The sequence below is a fragment of the Marmota flaviventris genome, chromosome 1, assembly GCF_047511675.1.
Source record: "Marmota flaviventris isolate mMarFla1 chromosome 1, mMarFla1.hap1, whole genome shotgun sequence".
Classification (NCBI taxonomy): Eukaryota; Metazoa; Chordata; class Mammalia; order Rodentia; family Sciuridae; genus Marmota; species Marmota flaviventris.
The window spans coordinates 116,454,426-116,471,851 of NC_092498.1; the positions used below are offsets into that span (position 1 = coordinate 116,454,426).

Sequence of the window (17,426 nt, forward strand, 5' to 3'; positions counted from 1 at the left end):
TAGAGTTTCTTAAACTTCTACAGAGCCGATTGCTCTTTAGGCATTTCTACATAATGCCCTGACCAAAGCCCCTCCTTGGATCAAAAATCATGAAAATAGACACAAGCCAAGAGAGGGTAAGGAGTTGACTCACATGTTTATCAGGAGGAGAAGAGATAAGCCAAGGCGGTACCCTAGGCACAGACATCAGCCACGGAGAACTACGCAACAATGAAAAAGAACAAGCCACACAGGCAAACACAGACCCAGTGTGAACCCCACAGACCCAGAGTTGTGCCAAAGAAGTCAGACCCAGAAGGTCACTGTCTTTGTCTCTCTTTTTTTCACCTTTAAGGAAATAGGTGAGACTGGGGGATTTGCAAAGAATGGAAATTTATTCGACTCTCAGCTCTGGAAATCCAAGAGCATGGTGCTACATCGGGTGAGGGAGTTCCATGGCGGGATAAAACAAGTGTGCTAGCTCAGGTCTCTCGGTCTCTTCTTAAAAAGCCACTAATGTCATCATGGGGGCCCCTGCTGTCATGGCCTCATTCAATTCTAATTACCTCCTAAATTACCCAAGTACCTCAACTACCATCCATCATAGGAATTTGGGGGTTAAGTCTCCAATGCACAGGCCTTGGGGTGATACATTCAAACCAAAGCAACCACATCCTGTGCTTCTATTTATGTGAAGTTCAAGAATGGGCAGACTGCCAGGTACACACCTGTATGGCCAGCGGCTCAGGAGGCTGAGGCAGGAGGATCACAAGTTCAAAGCCAGCCTCAGCAACGGAGAGGCCCTAAGCAACTCAGTGAGACCCTGTCTCTAAATAAAATCCAAAATAGGGCTGGGGAGGTGGCTCAGTGGTTGAGTATCCTGCCCCACAAAAAAGAATGGGCGAACTGAGGTAAGGTAGAAAACAAGTGTGGGGTGGGGGTGCCTGGGAGGGGGCTCTAGGGAGCCTTGGGAGGAGTGAGGGGTGTTCAAAGTCCTGATGGGCAGGGTGGTTGCTGGTGTGTTTAAGGATATAAACATCATTGAGCTGTTTACTTAATATTAGCATAGTTTATATGTTTAATTCAACTTTTTAAAAGTCAGTGCAAGGCAAAAAGTCAAGTCACAAGAAGCTCAGGGTTTGTCTGATGCGATTGAAGCCCTCAAGAATGCAAGTAATTTAGGGGGGAAATAAAATCCAAATGCTCTCTGTTTTAGATTGGGCCAGGTCTGCACACCCAGGGGCTCCTGCAAGGCAGGCACGGGGCTGGGTCACACACAGAACGGGACACACTCTCCATTCTGCCCTCCCAGAGGCTGTGCCCAGGTCTCTTATCCTTGCTTGGAGACTCGGTTTCTGCTTCTTTAAAATGGACATGACATTCAACCTTCCTCTTAGGGCTGGGACCAGGACCAAATGGGTCAGAAAGCACCTGGCTCAGGGATGGCATCCAGTGGTGCTCAATAAATGGTGGTCCATACTCAGCCCTGTCTCCCTCCTCCACGCTTCTGTGTGACGCCTTTCCCCACTGCCACCCAAGTTCACGCCAGCACCACCCTGCCCTCGAGGGACTCCCCGTCCACGGAGGGACACAGATGTGCCAGCAGATGGGACGCAGTGTGTGCCCAGGACTGGAAGACGGCATGGGGTGAAGGCAGGCTTCCGGGAAGGAGTGGTACCTGAAGCCAGTCACAAGGGAAAGGGGCATGAGCGAGGTGGGTGGGTGCTGGGAAGCAGGAGGGTGTCCCTTGCAAGGTCAAGGGGGCTGCAGAGAAAGGTAGGCTTGGGTGCTGAGAACTCTGGGCCTACGGTGGGTGGTACAGGCTGCTCTGGCAGGGCCACGGGTAGTGGGCGCCACTGTTTGCAGCAGGGAGATGCTCTCTGATGAAATCCCTGGCTGAGGTGACCAGGACCTGGTCATGAGCAAGGCGGGATCCTCGGGCACACCTGAGTCTGAGCGATTCATGGATATGCCACTCCTCCAGGCCAGGTGGACACGCCTGTACCTCTACAGCCTACCAGCCAGGGTACCCCGGCCCTCCGTCTCCTGGTCCCGCCCCTCTCCACCTAGCCCCACTCTGCCACCACACCTCTGCCTGCTGGTCCAGCCCCTCTGTCTCCTAACCACATCCCCATCTCCTGGCCCCACCCCCTGACTCCTGGCCCCACCCCTGTCTCCTAGCCCCGCCCCTCTCTCACCTAGCCTCATCCCCTGACTCTCCATGCCTTTGCCTGCTCACCCAGCCCCTCTGTCTCCTAACCCCATCCCTACCTCCTGGCCCCACCCCCTGGCTCCTGGCCCCACCCTTCTGCCTGGTTCCACCCCTCTGACTCCTGCCCCACCCCTCTGCTTTCTGGGTCCACCCCTTTGACTCCTAGCCCTTCTGCCCTGACTCCTGGCCCCATTCCCTACCTCCTAGCCCCACCCTGCTGCCTCCTGGCCCCACCCTGCTACCTCTTAGCCCCATCCATCTGCCACCTGGCCCCACCCCCTCTTTCTCCTTGCCCCACCCCTCTGCATTCTGGGTCCACCCCTCTGATTCCTAGCCCTGCTGCTCTGACTCCTGGCCCCACCCCTACCTCCCAGCCCCACCCCTCTGCCTCCCTGCCCACTCTTCTACCTCCCAGCCCCGCCCCTTTGCCACCTGGCCCCACCCCTCTGTCTCCTGGGCTTGGGAGCCAGTTCTGAGAGGAAATGCTGACCACTGACTCAGCTCATTTGCAAGAGAAGCATCACTTGGGGCCTGCACAGATTCGTGAGCCTCAGGGAGACCTGGTGGAGGGTAGGACAGGTGCCCGTCCACAGGAAGGAACACAGGAGCAGGGCATTCCAGGTCCCTCTCTCAACGTCCCCTCAACCCACTCCTTCAGTCCACACGGGGACTTCAGTGAGCGGATATGAGAAAAGGTGTTCGTTGAGCACCTACTGTGTTCCACTAGTGAAGCAGGCGTGGGATTCTCCCACCGACACAGGAGGAAACAGAGGCCCAGAGGTGAAAGCACCCTCCCAAGGCGGCCCAGAGGGCAGAGGGCGGAGTCAATATACGTCGTCAGACACCGGGAGCTCCTGATTCTTGGAGCCGCCCCAGGGTTCAATGTGGTCCACTCTTAAAGGTGGAAACACGGAGGGTGGGAAAGACGAAGTGACCCGAGGACACACGGTAGGTCGGACCCCAGAGAGGATGGTCTTCAGTCAGGACTGGGGCTGGGATGACAGGATGGGAAGAGCAAGAGGGCCAGGATGGGGGTCAGAACCCCCTGAGTCCCAGTCCTCCTCTGCCATGGAAAAGCTGTGTGCCCTTGGCAAGTCAACGGGCCTCTCTGAGCCGGGCTGCTCCTCTTGAAAGAGGGATCTGACCTGATCTCGATCACCCCTTGCCTCAGAGAGCCCTGGGGAGGATCAGGCTAGAGAAGGCCCCAGCAGAGCCTCTGGCACGAGCCACGGACGCCCTGTCCTTGGGTCAGGAAAACTGCCCTCCACGGTTGACGGCTGAAGAAAACAAGAGGAAAGCTGTGTGCTCGCAGACCGCCCCGCGCCTAGCGGACCGCAAAGGGGGTTTGTTTAAAAGCTGAAATGTGGCCCCCAGCGCCAGCGCAGGCCGAGGACCAGGGGACAGTGAACAGAGGGGGCCCCCAAGAGCCGGCCCGCACTATACTGGGGGCTCAGCACCTCGACTCCCCACCCCACCTGTGCTCCCAGCCATGACCACAGCTCCCAGGCCCCAGGCCGCGGGTCCCCAGGAGGTCCCTGGATACAGGAAGAAGGCAGGTGGATTTCAAGTTCCCTGCCAAGACCGCGGCAGAGGAGTGGCACATTGCTAGGAGGTGATGAGTCGGGTCTGCCTGTCCCTTTATTCACTCAGTGAGCATCTATTTTGCCCTTGCTGTCTACCTGGTTGGGGGTGAGGCCTGGAGCACTGGGCAGTGAATGGGATGCACAAGACCCCCGCTGTCGGGGCACTTAGGGCCGAGGGGATCCAGCCAACAGTGTGACCCAGGAAGAGTGTCACCAGGGAGTGACAGGCGGACAGTAACACAGGGCATCTCCTTAGAGGACCAGAGCCAGAGACAGGGCACCGTGGCCTCCAGACAGGGGCTATTGCCCTACTGGATCCCAACGGACAGAAGGTTTCAGTGGCTGCCCGTGGACACAGGAAGGGAAAGCCCAGGGAGTCGGCTCCGCCATGACGCCTGGCCACTAGAACACTGTTTGTGAAAGCTCCGGTGACACAGGGCATGTCACGATATTCACAAGAAACACACTAGGAGACAGTCTAGAAACGCCACCGCGAGGTTTTCCTGGGTGACGAAGTTTCTGGATTTCCCTCTGGTTTGCGTGAGAGTGTGTCTTTGGGGATCCTTGGCCCCGATGGTCCTACAGGGTGTGTGTCATCAATCAACTCTTGGAAGCAGATATTTCATTAAAATGTAAAGAGGAGAGAACAGAGATAGAGCCAGTAAGAGAGAAAACATGGCCCACGCCACGAACCGACATGCTGCGAAACAGTGTGCCCAGGAGGGAGGGAACCTTTCCCTGGAGGCCCTGCCCTGCCACGGCTCCAGTGCCACCCATGAGGGTCTGAATGACCTTTTTTTTTTTTTTTATTGGTACCAGGGACTGAAACCAGGGATGCTTAACCACTGAGCCACATCCCAGCCCTCTTTATTTTTTGTTTTGAAACAGGGTCTCACTAAGTTGCTTAAGTCCTCGCTAAGTGGCTGAGGCTGGCCTCTAACTTTGGATCCTCCTGCCTCAGCCTCCCTAATCTCTGGGATTACAGGCACACGCCACCATACCCAGCATACTGTATAATCTTAAGGGTGCCTTTGGTTCAGGGCGAGGCACCATCCCAGGGCTGAGGGCTGTACCTCCTTTAATCTGGGTACAAGGGGGGTTGTTGCAAGCCCCACTTTAGGAATGAGGCAGTTGAGGCCCAGGGAGGTAAGTCTCCTGGTGAAGGCCACCCTGATTAAGTGCTGGTCCCAGATGTGAGCCCGGCTGTCCCTACGCTCCACGGTCGTCTGTGAATTCTCAGGGGATGATGGAATCCCGGCTACAGTTGAAACACAAGAGAATCCATCCCAGTTGGCGGGGAGGGGAGGGGAGTGGTCAGAAGGACAAAGGAGGACCATGAATGCAAGGTGTCGGCTAAACTTCAATTTCAGATAAGCAACGGTGTTTTCTCAGCATGAAGAAGGTCTCCCTACAATATCTGCTAACCTGATCACCTTGGGGACTCAGGCCTAGTAAGTCCTCTTCTTGGGGGGCATTTGCTGACCCTCAGATTCCCTTAAAGACACAGTCCCTGAACGGCCGAGTCTAAAAAACACCCCATAGAAACACACAAGATGGGGGAAGGGAACAGGAAAGTACTTCCAACGCTGTCTGGACACCCTCCCGCCAGGACGGTTCCTTCAGCAGCCTCTGAACAGACAGGCCGGGCTGGGAGGGCTCCCGGGGCCTGGCCTGGGCCCTTTTTCTCTTTGGAAACCACAGGAAAACCAACAGCCCGTGTGGATGGAGGGAGAGGCTGGGCCAGAACTCGTTAGCTACATGCGAAGCCCCAGCAACCAACGGCTGAGCTTCTCCAGTTCTGCCTTCAGGGTCAGAGTCTGGGTTCCCAGTGGCCCTCAGTCATGAGGGCAGAGGCAGGAGAGAATGAGCCCTGGGCTTTAGAGCTAGAGCCGGTGGCCTCAGCCACGGCAGGAGACTCTCCCTGTGGCCCTCAAAGTGTGGTCCCCAGACCAGCAGCCTTTGGGCCCTCGTGAGCTGAGTGGAGCTTCCCAGTCCTGCCCAGAGCTGCTGAACTGGATGCCTGAGGACCAACCCATCCATGTCCCTGTGTGTGTGTGTGTGTGTGTGTGTGTGTGTGGTGTGTGCCTGCCGCAGCTTTATTAAGGGGAATTTGATACAAGATAAAAGTTCATCTTTAAAACGTTCAGTCTGCTAAACGTGGACACTACAGTCCCCCCACTTTTCTGCATGGAGAACACAGTCCGCTGTCCCCCGTAGATGGCGGCCACCACAGATGGTCCCCTTCCCTTCATTCCGTGTCTTTGTCTCCCTACACATACGCGCCAGCGATAAAGTTTAATTTATAAATTAGGCGCAATAAGCAGAAGTTCCTCATTTTGATGGAGTTGATTCTTAGGAACGGTGACTTTGGCGTTACATGAATTTGGTCTTGGTTCAACCTAAGGTTATGGATATTTTTCTCCTGTTTTCTTCTAGAAATCCTATGGTTTTAAGTTTTAAATTTAGGTTCATGATCCATTTTTGGTCAATTTATACATAGAGTTTGAAATGAATTTTTTTTTGGTTTTTGTTTTTTGCATGGGAATATCCAATCACACCAGGACGACTTATGTGCCAGACACATCCGTTTGGAAGAGGCTTTGGAGAGGAAACCATCTATTCCCCTTCACCTGGTGAACTCCTACTCATCCTTCAAAACCCAGCTCAAATGTCCCCTTGGCTAAGAAGTCTTTTCTGACCGAGGCTGAGTAGCTCCTTCAACCCTCCTCTGGTGTCAGCAGCATCTCATGCTCCTTCTCACATACCCTTATCTCATGAGATTGCCCTAACTTCCACACCTGTCTCTCTTGCTACAGTGAAAATTCATTTAGCATCTTCTGGGCACTTCTACATGGGTGGGGGGTGTGTGTAGAGGGAGGCGGGACTGAGAACACAATTGTTAAGATGCAAACAAAGGAGTAAAATGTCCAACAAGGGGGACATTGGATTTTCTTAGGCAATCAAGTATCCCTCCCTCAAGGCCCCCCCCTCACGCCCCCCCCCCCAGAGAGCCTTCATCAGGAAACGCCTGGGGGGCGCCTACCCTCCTTCAGCTCCATCAGTACTGGCAGAGTCCCCCAGGGACTAGGGCAGGTCATGCCCGGTGCTAAGCGCTCCTGTGGGTTCGTTCCCTTCTTCCTCGCAGCAACCCATCAGGCAGATTAGTCCCATCATTAATTTACAGAAGACGATACAGACGTTCAGAGAGGTTGCATTCCACGCCCGATGCCACATATCTGGCGCTGGAACCAGGGGTAAGTGCAGCCCACACGGTCCCGGGCCCTATGCTCTCACCCCTGCATACACCACCTCCTGGCTCCAAGTCCCGTCTCCCCAGTCAGCCCAGACTCCTCGAAGGCCTCCCCCACACTTCAGCCTGATGGAGACCAGTGCCAAAGGATACATGTGGCTTCCGGACCTCCCCACACCCCCTTCCAGGCCGCGGACTCACCCCCCCCCAAAAAAAAAAAAAAAAAAAAACGACCCCTTACCTTGGACCACACGCCCATGCCAAAGGTGCTGCTTTCTGCCGTCTGGTGCAGGTTCAGCTCGGTCCTGGAAGCAGAGAGGGCAGATCTGGGGGGCGTGGCCATAGGCAGAGGGCGTGGCCACAGGCGGAGGGCGTGGCCATAGGCGGAGGGCGTGGCCACCGCAGGTAGGGCCCAGGGGCTCCTGTAGGCCCAGGTCCCACCAGGTTGCCCAGGGCGTCCCCTGGCCCTGAGGATTCCTCACTGACTACCCTTCCTTGACCCTCCGAAGAGGCAGGGAACCGGGCAGAGAGGGCCATGGAGCCGTTCTGGGGGTCAGCAGGGCGGCCTCCCCCACACAGGACGTTAGCCAGGCCACAGGCACAGGCCTCAGCCACGCCCACCCTCCCAGCCACTCAGGCTGGTTCCCGCCCCCCCCCCTTCCCTGCAGACCCTGCACCCTCTCCTGTGCGCCTGCCTGGAGGAACCACGTCAGACAGGCTTCCAGCCCAGTCCTGCCTCCCACCCGACAGACAGTCCTTTCTCTTCCAGCCTCACTTTTCCTCATCTGTATGATGGGCGCCGTGCCCTTGACTCAGGATTAAAGGACACATCTCCAGGGCCCTGCTCCACGGATCCCTCACACCCTCCCCCATTCCATGGAAACTCAATTTGACAAATAATTAAGGATCCACCTCAACGGTTTCAGCTCCTCTGCTGGGCACGGGGGAGGCAGAAGGAGTAAGCAGACCCCGACCCCGACACCCCAGTCAATTCTGTGAGAAGGGGAGCCCTGTACCCCTGGGCATGGCAGGTGAGGAACCAGAGCACAGCACAGACCCAGAAAGCAATGGAGTGAAAGGGGGGAGCGGGGACCAGGCAGCGCTCTTGTAAAGGAGACGTGGAGAAGGGTTCTGAAGGGTGGGTAGGAGCCTCCCACAGGTGAGGTCTGTGGAAGGGGAGCTGCTCTGCGTCCTTTGGAAGTTCCACATGGAGGCCAGCCACCCTGGGAGCAGAGAGGGAGACGGCCTGGGAGCTCTCTGGGGAGCATGACCGCCTCAGGGGACTCACTTGCTCCAGTTTTCTCCACTCATATGGGGTCCCTGGGGCTCCTCAGAGGCGGCTGTGACCTGTTTCTCAAGGATGTCAAACTCACCAGGCACAGGTGCCCGCCTGTCATCCCAGCAGCTCGGGAGGCTGAGGCAGGAGGACGGCGAGTTCAAAACCAGCCTCAGCAACTTAGTGAGGCTCTAAGCAACACAGTGAGGTCTTTTCTCTAAATCAAATGTTTTTTAAAAGGCTGGGGATGGGGCTCAGTGGTTAAGCGCCCTGGGTTCAATCCACAGGGCAAAAAAAGGTGCCAAACTCCTCTAAGTCAAACCCACCAGCACCCAGAGACCCTGGGACCGGGCCGGGCTGGTGCGGAGGGCAGCCACTGCAGCAGACATGGCCCAGCCGTCCTTCTGCGCTCCCTGGGTGCCCCCAGCCGTCCGTCCCCTCTCCAGCCCACCCAGGGGCTCAGAAGAGACCCAGAGCGGGGCCCCAGGGCTGGAAGAGGGGAGCCGTGCATGTATTTCAGGGCTACAAGAGAGGCGGAAATGGAGAGCCACACAGTGCAGCCTCTCCTGAGGCCGCGGGCTGGAATGGGGGACTGGAAACTCCCTGTCAGAATCACCTCTTCACCCTGCCCTGGTACGTCCTTCCTAGGCACCACACACCGCTGCCTGGACACGTGATATTGTTTAATTACCCACACCATAGTAAGTGCCCATTCTACAGAAGAAGAAACTGAGGTTCAGGGAGGCCCACCTGGGGCAAAGCCAGGAGCAAACACCCATCCTTTGACACCAAAGCCAGCCCTTTCCAGCACATACCTGTTCAGGGCCGGAAGGGGTGTAGGCCAGTAAAAATCCTCCCCAAATCCCAGCAAGCACAAAGCTCTCACTGTGTTCACTCTTTGGCCCTCACAATAGCATCCTGAGGTAGCCATAGTCACAGTCTTTTTACAGATGAGGAAAGCAGGGCTCAGAGAGGTTCATTACTTGTTGAAGGTCACACAGCCAGCAAGTGGGGTAGCCAAGATACAAATCCACGAAGCCTGGCCCAAAGCCTGTGGTCTTAGCTACGATGCTGTGTCGCCCTATGCCAACTTCTTCTGTGTGTCCTTTAGGCTTTCCAGAAGTTTCCTTACTGCTCAGGTACCCTGTTCTGGAATCCACGAGTTATTTCTCTCATCTGCCCACTCTCTGCAGGGCACGGTTTCCCCTCTGGCCTCAGCTAGAGGCTCAGGAAAGACTGAGCTTGTCCTCCAAGGGAGGACAGAGGGGCACAAGGCCCTTCTGCTAATGTACCTGGGGAAAGACCCCCGGGGGTTCCACTAGAACCTTCCTGATCTGTCTGCCAGATGAGGAAACCGGGACCCAGAGAGAGAGAGAGAGACCACATGCCTGAGGAAGCCCTAGAGAGCCAGGAGGGAGAGCGGACCCCTGGGCCCCCTCCTCCAGGAAGCCCTGCAGACAAGGCCAGGCCGACTCCTGCTCCCTGCCCTGCCAGCTCGCCCTCTGTCCCAAGGCGCCCCATCTGGGCACCTGGCCATGTGCACCCAAGGCAGCCACAAAGATGGTGACTTCTGGAAGACATGGGGGTCTCTTCCCCCACTGTCAGGCCCTGTACCCACTTGTCACCGTCCCAGCTGACAGCCCTGCCCCTCCAGCTCTGAATAAGAATCCTATAAGGTCTCTTCAAGACATCTTTTCCACTTTACAGAGGAAGAAACTGAGGTTCAGAGTGGATGGGCTATGAGCAAGGTCCCAGCCCACGAGCACCGTGTCCCTGGGGGACTGAAGTCAGAGGCCCTTCTTCACACCTGGGGCCGTGGCCTCTCAGCTCCAGGCAGAAGCTAGACTGGGCTCTGGGGACAGCGGTCCCTTGTCCCACCCACCCCGGGCACTCACCTGAGATCCAGGTGCAGCCCAGCCAGCATCTGGGAGAAGACCTTGAAGTTGCCCTCCCCTTCCGGCTGCCGGGCCACTCGGCTCTTCTCCAAAAGCATCGTCTGTAGGGCAAAGATGGGCCCCTGTCACTGTGGGGCCCCTCTGCCCACTGCCACCCGCCCACCCCTGAGGCCACATCTCCTGGTCCAAGTGTCTCGGGTTCAGAGTCCTCTGGGAGGGGCACCCCACACACAGCGGCTACAGTGAGCCTCAGGGAAGTCCCCCAGCAGGGCCACCTCGGACACCGTCTCAGGGACAGGAGCCTCTACAGCCCCAGCCATGGTGCCCATGGTGGGGGCCAGGCAGGGCCGGGGACAGCGATGTCCCTTCCATCAGGCACCCAGGAGACTCCCTGCCCCGGCTGTGATCCTATTTCCTATTCAAACAGCATGTCTGAGGGGGGCGGGGAGGGGGGCGGGTGATTTTGGAGATGGGGACAAACAGGCCATGTGTTGTCACCCACGGGTGGCCCAGCGCAGCTGTGCGGCTGTTTGGCTTCAGCTTCTGGTTTTAAGCCCCTGGCTAACAAGCGCCTGGCCATGCACTTGGTCCTGGAGATTTCCCCCTGTGATGGTCCCCAGAGCAGATGGCCAGGCGCTGGAGGGAACACTTGGGGCACCCAGCAAGAGGGGCGCAGTTGACCGTGACCACTGAGGTCCCAGCTGGAGGGTGGAGTCATTAGAGTGGAGCTGGGGACACAGCAGCCTCGGTGCACCCCGAGGCTCACCTGGAGCTGAGCGGCTGTGATGCGGCCCATGGCGTTGAAGTCCAGTGACATCACCATGCTAAATCGGGTGGCGCTGCGGCTGTGGCCCGTGGACACAGAGCCAAAGGCCCTGAGGACGGTAAAGGCCGCTCGGATCTTCTCCACTGTGGGGTGCAGGGCAGGCTGTCAATCACGCCTCCCCCAGGACGGCCCTCCCTTGCTGGCCCCTCCCCGCGGCTCCCCGCCTCCCCCCGCCTTCAGCTCTAGACCACGCCTCCCGCTGAGCGCCCGCCTGCAAGGCCCCAGGCTGAGAGCAGGAGCAGGGCGCAGGGCAAGGCCCAGTCCACCAGGGGGAGCCGACTGCCGGGACTACTCCCCAATGGCGGCTGCCCCAGGGCCTCCTGGATCCAGGACGGGGCAAAACGCTAACTTTCCCCCACCTGAATGCAGAACCCAAGGCCCAGTAGCAGGCCTGAAAGTCCTGAGTACCCGTGGTGCATCCCTCACTCCACTAGGCACCTAGATACAGCCCATCCTGACTCCCACCTTCAAAGGCACACACACTCCCAGCAGAGCTACACCGAGGGAGGGCAGGGACTGTGCCTCTGCCGCATCCCCTGCTCCTAACAGGGGCCAGGTGGAGAGAAGAGACCCAGGGCAGCACTGGAATATCCCTGGGGGAGGGAGCAGGGCACAGTGGCCAAGAGAGCTAGGAGGTGGGCTCTGCCTTGGCTGGTCACCTGACTGAGAGAAGTAACGAGCCCTCTGTCCTGAGCCTCGGGTGGCCTGCTGGCAACCTGAGGGTAGTGACATACCCACCTCACGCGGTTGTCATGAGGACTGGATGATTTAATAATGCAAAGCACTTAAAAGGTTCCTGAAGGGGTGATGTTGTTATCATATATAGAAAAGCAGTTTATTATGAGCATCACACATAATATAATATTCTTAGTTAATATCACACTATAGAAAAGCAGGGTCGTGGGTGCTCAGTGGGGAGGACAGAAACCACCCTCAATGGGGGCAGAAACTGATTCCTGAAAGTGGCAAAAAAAAAAAAAAATCTCTTTTTTTGGTCCTGGGGATTGAACCCAGGGGCACTGACCACTGAGCCCCACCCCAGCCCTATTTTGTGTTTTATTTAGAGACAGGGTCTCCCCGAGTTGCTCAGGGCCTCATTAAGTTGCTGAGGCTGGCTTTGAACTCATGATCCTCCTGCCTCAGCCTCCCCAGCCGCTGGGATGACAGGCGTGTGCCACCGTGCCTGGCTCCCAGAAAAAAAAATTGGTCTTTTTATTACAGAGCACAGATAGACGCCCCCACACACGGGTATACGGTTCCCCTGTGGCACTAAATGTCCACTGTAGGGTAGACGACAGAGGGAAGTGTCCAAAGCTCCTGGGGGACAACAAGGAAAGCCTGAGACCCTGGCCCGGAAGCTGGGATCAGGAGCCAGGCTGCCTGGTTTTGCATTCGGCTCCAGGACAGATGGGCTGTGTGGCTTCGGGCAAGATACTTGACTTCTCTGACTCTCAAGGCTTTCACCTATAAAATTCAAACAGTCACATCTACTAGATGGCCTGCCACAGGCCTGTTTTAAAGAATAAATAAGTTCGTTTTCATGGAATAAGGCCTGGCACGCACGTCCCTGGCAAACATGCACTCTGATCATCATTAAATTGCAGTTATCATGATCATTAATTGGCACTCTATCTTTAAGGCTCAGCTCAAATCTCACTGCCTCCAGGACCTTCCTTGTGCCCCTCCTGTGTGCTTCGGAGGCCTGACCAGCTCTGCCAGCCCTTTTGCTGGACATTCGCCCGTGTCCATAGGCACAGGTGCATTTCCCCGCAGCTCTCAGCTCTGCCTTCCTGTCTCCACTCAGGGGGCGCTCTGTGCGGTTCAGCAGGTCGTACACTGCACCACAGCACCGCATCTGAGGCCCACACGGTTCACATCATGCTATCACAGATTCGTGGACTTATTAGGACGGCTTCCCAGCAGATGGCAGTCCAGTGTCTGGTTCTAACAATGCCCACTGTTGACTGCTGTTCTGCAAATGGCCATCGATATCTTGAGGAAGAAATATCTTTATCTAAGCCACACAACGGTGTCCAACAGTCCGGAGGGGGCCCTCAGGAGCAAGCACATCTAGTCAGATGGCTATGAGGAGGGGAGCCCCGCACACTCCTGCTCCGACCCTCCCTGTCTCCACCTCCACCATGTCGCCTGGAGCCCGCCGTACCTGACACCCTGCCGTCCACACTGCCTGCCATTGCCACCAGGTGCTCCAGGACCTGCTCGCAGCAGGTGGTCTTCCCCGCGCCACTCCGGCCCAGGGCCACGATGCTGTGGTCCCTCCGCTGGCTCAGCAGCTCCCAGTAGGCCCGCTGGGCCAGGGAGCAGACGTGGGCAGGCAAGCCGTCCCGGCGGCCCCTGGGCACCTGCAGAGATGACAGGTGTCAGCCTCTCCCTCAGCCCCTGCCCAGGGCACTGTGGGACAGCACCCACCCCGGCGAGGGTCCCTCCGTGTCCCTGGCAGGAGCCCCGAGGAGCCCGCGGCCTGGGTTTCCTCCCAGCTCAACCTGAGGGTCGAGCAGCAGCCTCTGGGGGGCCTGGCCAGCCCTTCTCATCTGTAAAGTGGGCTCATAATGGGGACGGTCCTCGGTGCCACCTCCTGTCCCTCTCCAGCCTTGACAAGGGGTCCTGGCACCTGGCTGAGAAGGGCCCAGCCTGTGAGTCCAGTCCTCCCAGGGGCTCTCTGTGAGTCCCTGGGCCACCCAGACCCACAAAGGTCTACGTCTCCCCTTCAGCTATCAGAGGTGTCACCTGGAGTCACCTGAGCCCCGGGCATCGTCGACCTCGTGGCTCAGAGCAGCACCTAGAGGTGCCTGCCATGAGGTCCCCAAAGTAAATGGTCCAGTTGATTAGTAATGTCTGCCATGGATCAAATAGCACGACCGATTAGTGATGTCTGCCATGGAAAGGGGACTGTCAGGTGGGGAAGGACGGGGTGCTGTCCCCCATGGCAGACCTAGGAGAAACCTCAAACCCCATCCCTACACCATCCATCCCTTCCCCCTTGGGGAGGAGACCCACAGGGCACCTGCTGTGTGGGAGGCCCTGTCCTAGGCGATGGGGACACAGCACCACATCAAACCCCTGACGCCCGTGGGAGGAGACGTCACATGATTTATTAGAAGGGCTAACAAATATTTTTTTAATAGTCACTGTCAAGTGCCAGTGCATCTGCAGAGCAAGGAGTCTCAGGCTGCACAGGAGGGGTGGGGACAGGACAGGACAGTGTCCCCTGGAGCAGTGTGGCAGTTTCCTCCTCGGTGACACACACGCTGCCCACCCAACCCCACGACACCCGTCCAGGTGTTTATTCAAGCAAACTGAAAATGTGTCCACAGAAGTCACATCGCTGGTCACAGTGACCACCTGGACAAAGCCACAAGACCCGGGAACAGCCCAGATGTCCTTCAACCAGTAAGCCAAGGTAAGCAGCCACCGAGCTGTGCCCTGCAGGTCCCCGGTGAGGGCACCGGGCCAGCTGGTCACGCCACAAACAAACAAGGAGACCCTCAGAGAGCACAAGGACTCCATGGCAGGTGTGTGGAGGAGACCCGGGGGTGGGACCTGCCAACGTTAGAGCTGTCCTAGGACGTGATGGGCCAGCCCGGCCGGGACTTTTTGGAAAACATGAAAGTCTTGGAGGAAAATGAAATCCACAGCTGCCGGGGTGGGGCTCGGGGTGGGCTGCACCCCAGAGGGGCCCCCAGGTCTTTCGAGTGACAGGGACCGTCCTGGAGTTGGCTGCAGAGGGCTCCGAGGCTGTGTCCGAAGCCCCCTGACCACAGGCCGAGGCGGGGGACCCCCTGAGAGCTACGTGAACCCAACCTTGGTAACCAGCCCTCCCGCCCCGCGGAGCTGCGGCTGCTGGAGGGGAAGAGGAAGAGACAGAGCCATCCCACGGGCACAGCCTGCGCAGGGTCACCAAGGACGCAGGGGAGGTGGGACACGGAGCCCTGGCCCTGGAGGCCAGGGGACATGGAGGACAATGTCCAAGACCCGAGACACCAAGTCGTGACCACGGCAAGATCCCGCCCCATGCCTTGGTGGGACCAGGGGATGAACCCCAGGAGGGACACGCCCCACCCTGCTGGACACAGCCTGGGGCTCAGGCAGGTCACAGGGTCCGAGCCCTCGGGCCAGCCCTGCTCTGGAGTTCCAGGGACAAGGCAGTCCACTCGTGGGATGCTGGGACCCTGGTCTGGGGGGAGGGGGATTCCGCAGATTCGACCCTCAGTGGCCCCATGGTGTGTCTGTGCATGGGGACCCCGCCACACAGGCACAGGCATTGAAGGGGCGGAGGCCCGTGCACAGAGCCATGCCCAACGGTGCCCTGGTCCCACGCATGCTGACGCCCACAGGGACTCCATTCCTCTCGGCCCCCAGCTCCTGGGGACCAGGACTCCCGCAGCTGCACCCCCAGAGTCACCCAGCCCATCCTGCGGGGGCCCCAGGCAGCCCCAGCATCACTGCAGGTCTGTGCTGCCACCTGGTGGCCATTTGGAGAATCAGAGCTGGACCCAGCCCAGGAGAGTGGGGGGCAGTGGTGTGGCTGCAGAGGCCAGGAGACTTGAGGGAAGGAGGTGGGAAGCCCCGGGAAGGAGTCTGGGGGACCATGACACCCAAATGCCACCATCAGGGGATACCCCAGGGCCTGTCCTCTTAGGCACTTTTGTGCAAGCTCTGATGCCCCAAATCCAGGACAGCTATGTGGACCTAGCCCTCTGTCCAGACTATAAAACTGCCCCCTCCCGGGGGTGGCCAAATTGCTGGAGGGGTTGCTCAAGGATTCAGAGATCCCAGAGACCTGGGATGCATTAACAGAGGCACAAGCATTTGCAGCAGGGAGGGGACAGGCACCTGCCAAGCTTAGCCCACTCGGCTCCTGAGGCCCTCCCAGGCCCCTGCCCATAGACACCCACACCCAGAGAGGCCTGGGAGTCATTGGAGGGCACAGGTGAGTCACCCTGGAAAAGAAGGTCTTGGGAAGGGTGCAGAGCCACTGTCTCCTCTGTGTGGACCTGGCCTCAAGCAGGGATCAGGAATGGGTTTGTCACAAGGGGATCCAGAGGGCAAGATGTGGCTTTACACCCCAGTTGACATATGGGGAAACTGAGGCCAGAGAAGCATCGTGGTCTTTCCCAGGCCCCAGGTGTTCCAGGGGCCCATGCCTGCCCCAAGGTCTCAGAACAGTGCACTGAGGGAGCCTTGGCCTTCTGTCCCCTTCTCTCCACTTTGTCCCTTTCCACGTCTCCACCACAGCCCAGGGGACCCCTTCACCTCTGTCCCTCTGTCCCACTAAGAATCTCCAGGACCCACAACAACTCAGGTGGGAACTAGTGAGGGGGATGCCACTGTGGTTCCAGGTCCCCCCACAAGGTGGCGCACAGAGCTCTCCTGTGCCTTTGGTTCAATTGGCCAGATCCAGGCCTGATGGATCAAGGTGGACTGAGGCTGCTCTTTCTGTATCTCGGCCCAGTGCGGTGGCACCGAGGGGCGAGCCTGCGGCCTGGGTCTTATCCAGGCTCCTCTGCAGGTTCAACCTGAGGGTCAGCGGCCTGCTCCCCTCTGACCACCAGCTTCTCATCTGTAAAACGGGCTGGGAACGCCTGCCTTCCGGGGGCAGGTGGGAATTGACAGGCCATGCCCCAGTCTGGCCAGCTTGACATCATCCCTAGTGCCCCTGGGGCTCCCCCGGTGACTCGCCTCTCTCCGCCAGGAGCAGGGGACCATGCCCCAGTACTGTCTTTGGCAGGAATGAAGGGTCTCCTGGGGCCCTGGTCCTGCTCTCCCCTCAGCCGCAGAGGGTCCTCCCCTCCTCCCGCGCCTCGTCCCCTGCCCCTCCCCGTCCCCACTCACCTTGGCTGCAGGGGGCGCCAAGGGACCCTGCGGCTGAAGGACGATCAGATCAGGCCCAGAGCAGGTGTGTGGCAGCTGGGCCCGGTAGCGGTGCAGAAGCGTGTTCAGGACACTGGACTCGTTGACGCTGACGAGAGAGGCCAGGTCCTCGGCCTGGTCCAGCTCGGGGGGGTTGGCCTGCAAGCCGGCACACAGGGCTGGTCTCCTGGGCCTCCGGGGACCTGGCCACAGCAGCACCAACACACATACACACACGGTGGTCCTGTCCTTGGGAGCCACATGCCAAGGCCCGACCAGAACTCAGGACACGAGGACGATGGAGAGACAGTGGCACAACAGGGCCACCCCTTCTATAGGACACACAGACTGGTACAAGAGGGGCAGCCCCCCTCCCGGTCTGTCCTTCCCACACTCTGCTCTGGGAGAGCAGATGCTCCCCGAGACCCCGCAAAGCTCAGAGCACTTCGGTGTCCAGAGCGGCTACTGCTCATTCCTCCTTTTCTAGATCTTACTGGACACCTCTGGGTGTGCTCTGTGGTGCCCAGGGAAGGA

The 17,426-nt window shown here is 58.3% G+C and overlaps 1 protein-coding gene across 1 annotated transcript in view; it reads right to left on the minus strand.

Moving 5' to 3' along the window:
* The window catches only part of Myo18b (myosin XVIIIB), a 201,599-nt gene that overhangs the window by 175,196 nt on the left and 8,977 nt on the right, over positions 1-17,426 (minus strand). The window contains exons 6-10 of the mRNA XM_027955886.2: positions 16,875-17,051; positions 13,186-13,384; positions 10,962-11,104; positions 10,196-10,296; positions 7,266-7,329 (exon numbers count right to left, since the gene is read on the minus strand). Coding sequence (XP_027811687.2) covers positions 7,266-7,329; positions 10,196-10,296; positions 10,962-11,104; positions 13,186-13,384; positions 16,875-17,051 — 684 coding nt within the window. The remainder of the gene's footprint in view (positions 1-7,265; positions 7,330-10,195; positions 10,297-10,961; positions 11,105-13,185; positions 13,385-16,874; positions 17,052-17,426) is intronic.